Raw genomic sequence first — 3,642 nt, forward strand, 5'->3', positions numbered from 1 at the left:
GATGGAGGAATAAATGGATGCATGGAAGGATGGATGGGTGGATAGGTGGATGGATGGATAGATGGAAGGAAGGAAGAAAAGAAGGGAAGAACAATGGACAGAGAGATAGATGGAAGGAGGAAAGATGGGTGGATGGATGGAAGGAAGGAGAGTAGAAGGGATGGGTGAATGGAAGAATAGAAGGAAAGATGGGTGGATAGAAAAATGGGCAGATGGATAGATGGGTGGGTGGACAGATGAACAGATGATGAGTGAATTCCACAAACCAAACCCAGTGGTCCTCCCTGTGCTCCCTGCAGTACTCTGGACACTTTGTCTCACTCCCTCGGTGCCTTCTTTCACATGACTGCATGCTTCCTGACCAGCCTCCGCAGGGCTTCCCTCACGTCCTTGTTCCGCAGACTGTAGATGAGGGGGTTGAGCAGGGGGATAACCAGGGTATAGAAGATGGAGACCACTTTGCCCTGCTCCATGGACTGAATGGCTCCTGGCTGGGCGTACATGACAAAGATCGTTCCGTAAAACAGGGACACCACAGTCATATGGGAACCACAGGTGGAGAAAACCTTGTATCTCCCGGTCCGTGAACGCATCCTCAGGATGGTCACTGTGATGTAGCCATAGGATACGAGGACCACGAGTGTAGTGCCCACAATGATCAGCCCACAGAGGCCAAACAAGAGCAGCTCATTGAGGACTATGTTGGCGCAGGCGATCCGGAGCAGGGGGGGCACATCGCAGAAGAAGTGGTCGATGCGGTGGGAGCTGCAGAACGGGACACTGAAGGTGAGACTTGTCTGCACAATGGAGTTGAGGCAGCCTCCACAGTAGGTGCCCAGAACTAGTCGGGCACAAGCTGAGGGACACATGGTGACTGGGTAATGCAGGGGACTGCAGATGGCCAGGAAGCGGTCATAGGCCATGGTGGCTAGAAGGAAAGTCTCAGTGGTAGCCATCAGGGAGAAGAAGAAGAGCTGGGTGGCACAGCCGGCAAAGGTGATGATCCTGGTCGAGGAGAAGAAGTTGAGCAGGGCCTTGGGGGCGATGACAGAGGAGTAGCAGAGGTCCAGGAAGGAGAGGTTCTTGAGGAAGAAGTACATGGGAGAGTGGAGGCGGGCATCCAGCGTGATGACCACGATCATTGTGAGGTTCCCCAGCATGGTCACCACGTAGAGGGCCAGGAACACAGCAAAGAGTAGGGCCTGGGTCTCCAGCCCACCCTCAAATCCCACTAGCACAAACTCCTGCAAAGAGGGCCATGAGACATTCCCATCTTCATGGGTTGGCATGGCCCTGGAACATGGAATAGAAGGGGCAGAGAGAGAAGAGTGAGAGGGAGCAGGTCACTGTCTACTGTCACATGTTCCCTCAGAGCACAGCACCTGTCAGTGCCCAAGAGACAAGGGTCCCCCCGCTTCTCACTCCAGATGAGTTGACCTGCAAGGCTGACCTTTCCTCTGATTCATTTAATTCATAAACATGTATTGAACCCCACTGTGTCAAGCCAGAAAGCAAGAGAGCCACCAATGACTCCAAGGTCCTGTCAAAAGGACCCCAAAAAACAAAAACCAAACTCACTGCCACTGAGTTGATTCTGACGCATAGTGACCCCCATTGGGGTTCCAAGGCTGTTTATCTTTATGGAAACAGATTGCCCCATCTTTCTTCCATGGAGCAGATGTTGGGTTCAAACCGCTGACCTTTTGGTTAGCAGCCAAGTGCCTTACCCAGTACACCACTAGATTCTTCGAAAGGACCCAGGAGTCACTGAACATGACCCCTATTGACCAAAGGTGGAACAATTTCAGCATAAAAAAGTAAATAGATGAGCAAACACCACAACAAATTGAAGCACAACAATGTACACAAACCTGTGAGCTCATAACGGGACTCAAAAGAGCAAATAAATAATAAAAAGCCAAAAATAAAAACAAAAACAAAACACTCATCAGTCCATGCTGGTGGTTGTGGGCACCATGTCATTACTGTGCCAATTCATAAATAAAAATAATTAAACACTTAGGCTTCCGTTCTCCTTAGAAGCGAGGTGGTGAGACTTCTCTCAGAGTCTGGTCATTTCATCAGGGGGCACCAGTCCCTGGAGAAAGACATCATCCTTGGAGAACAGAGGGTCAGTGAAAAAGAGGAAGGCCCTCGATGAGATGGAGTGACACAGTGGCTGCAACAATGGGCGCAAACGTGGCAAAGATGGCGAGGATGGGGGCGGACCGGGCATTGTCTTGTTCTGTTGTACAAGGGGAGGCTGTGAGTCTGAACTGACTCAGTGGCATGTAACAATGCCAGCAGCGTACTTCCTTTCCTTGCATGGATTCCATTTCAGAACAGCCTATGAATGGACAAGGGCAAGTTCCTATCCCTGCTAATAAATGCAAGAGGAACGATAGGCTGACAGAGTCACCACTCCATTGTCTGAAGGACGTCATGGTTCTGGGCGGCCACCACCCATGGCTACTCACAGCAGTGGGCACAGGGTGACAGGGACTGGCACACTGGGTGGGCAGCCAGCAGGACCAGCCTCACGGTCCATCTTACAGAGCTTCAGTTGGGAACCAGGAGGTGAAGGGCTTCCTGCTGTGAGGCACTGGGAAGCCCATGGCCTCCTGGAGGAATTCCCACCAAAGAAAGCGGGGAGGGGGGAGACACAAACGCCCTGAGGCCGCTCACACTCTCCGGCTAACTGGCCATCTGTGGAGACGGTTTGAGATGGCCAGTATGCAGGAAATTCGCTGTGAATGACCGCAGGGGTGCACCGGGCCACTCGCAGCACCAGGGAAATGCTCCCGGACCAGTGACCTGGCGTTTCCAACCAAGAAATGGCAGAGAAAAGTGAGGTGGGGGGGTGGGAGGGGCAGCCCCTTCATGGGTGAGACCTTCAGACACAAAGCCAGCAAATGCCAGGTGTGGGCACCGAGTCCCACCGTTCCCTGTGAAAATTGCCGCCGAGTCAGTCGGGGACGTGGAACACGCACTGCTGGTCGCTGGCATTTAGGGACAGTAGCTCACAGTGTGGGGTGGATGCTAGGAAGGCAGGGGTTTACAAACGCTCTGCACCTGCTGGGGACACAGGCTGCAGAGTCGGAGGCAGCACGGTGTCCTGAGTTTGCTTTAAGACTCTCTTAAAGTCTCTTGCGGTGACGACAACAAAACAAAATGTGGAGAACTCGTGCAACCTGTATTCACATGTGTGTGAACTTTGCAAACATAAAAATAAGACGTTAAACTCAAACAGCACACCCCTGTGGGGCGCTCCCTCCTGAGAGGCTGAGGTGCTGCTGAGGGCAGCAGGGGGGCTGAGGCGGCAGGCTGAGTCCGGAGCCGCCCTCCTGGAAAGCCCCGGCGACCCGCCCCCCGCCATGGGCCTGCGTCCTCCGGGGTCTCGTCCCCCGCCCGTGGGCCTGACCCGCTCTTCCGGCCTCATTCGCTCGTCATCCGCTCTTGGTGTTTACTGAGCGCACGGATGCAGCAGATTGAGCCTGGAAACTGAGGATCTTTGACTTCAGCTGGAGGCCACGGAGGGACCAGCTTTCATCAGGTGCCAGTGAGTGCTGTCTGTCTGTCTGCTGTCTCCCCTGCAGGACTCAACACCGTCTGTGTGTCCCTGTGCCTGGATGCAGTGGCCTC

The 3,642-nt window shown here is 53.7% G+C and overlaps 1 protein-coding gene across 1 annotated transcript; it reads right to left on the reverse strand.

Moving 5' to 3' along the window:
- Positions 1-338: 338 nt before the first annotated feature.
- Positions 339-1,289, reverse strand: LOC103199207 (olfactory receptor 12-like). The gene has a single exon (XM_007943444.1). The coding sequence runs from the start codon at positions 1,287-1,289 to the stop codon at positions 339-341; it is 951 nt and encodes a 316-aa protein (XP_007941635.1).
- Positions 1,290-3,642: the final 2,353 nt, after the last annotated feature.

Source organism: Orycteropus afer, unplaced genomic scaffold (genome assembly GCF_000298275.1).
Source record: "Orycteropus afer afer isolate SDZICR_OR568_19922 unplaced genomic scaffold, OryAfe1.0 scaffold00006, whole genome shotgun sequence".
NCBI classification, from domain to species: domain Eukaryota; kingdom Metazoa; phylum Chordata; class Mammalia; order Tubulidentata; family Orycteropodidae; genus Orycteropus; species Orycteropus afer.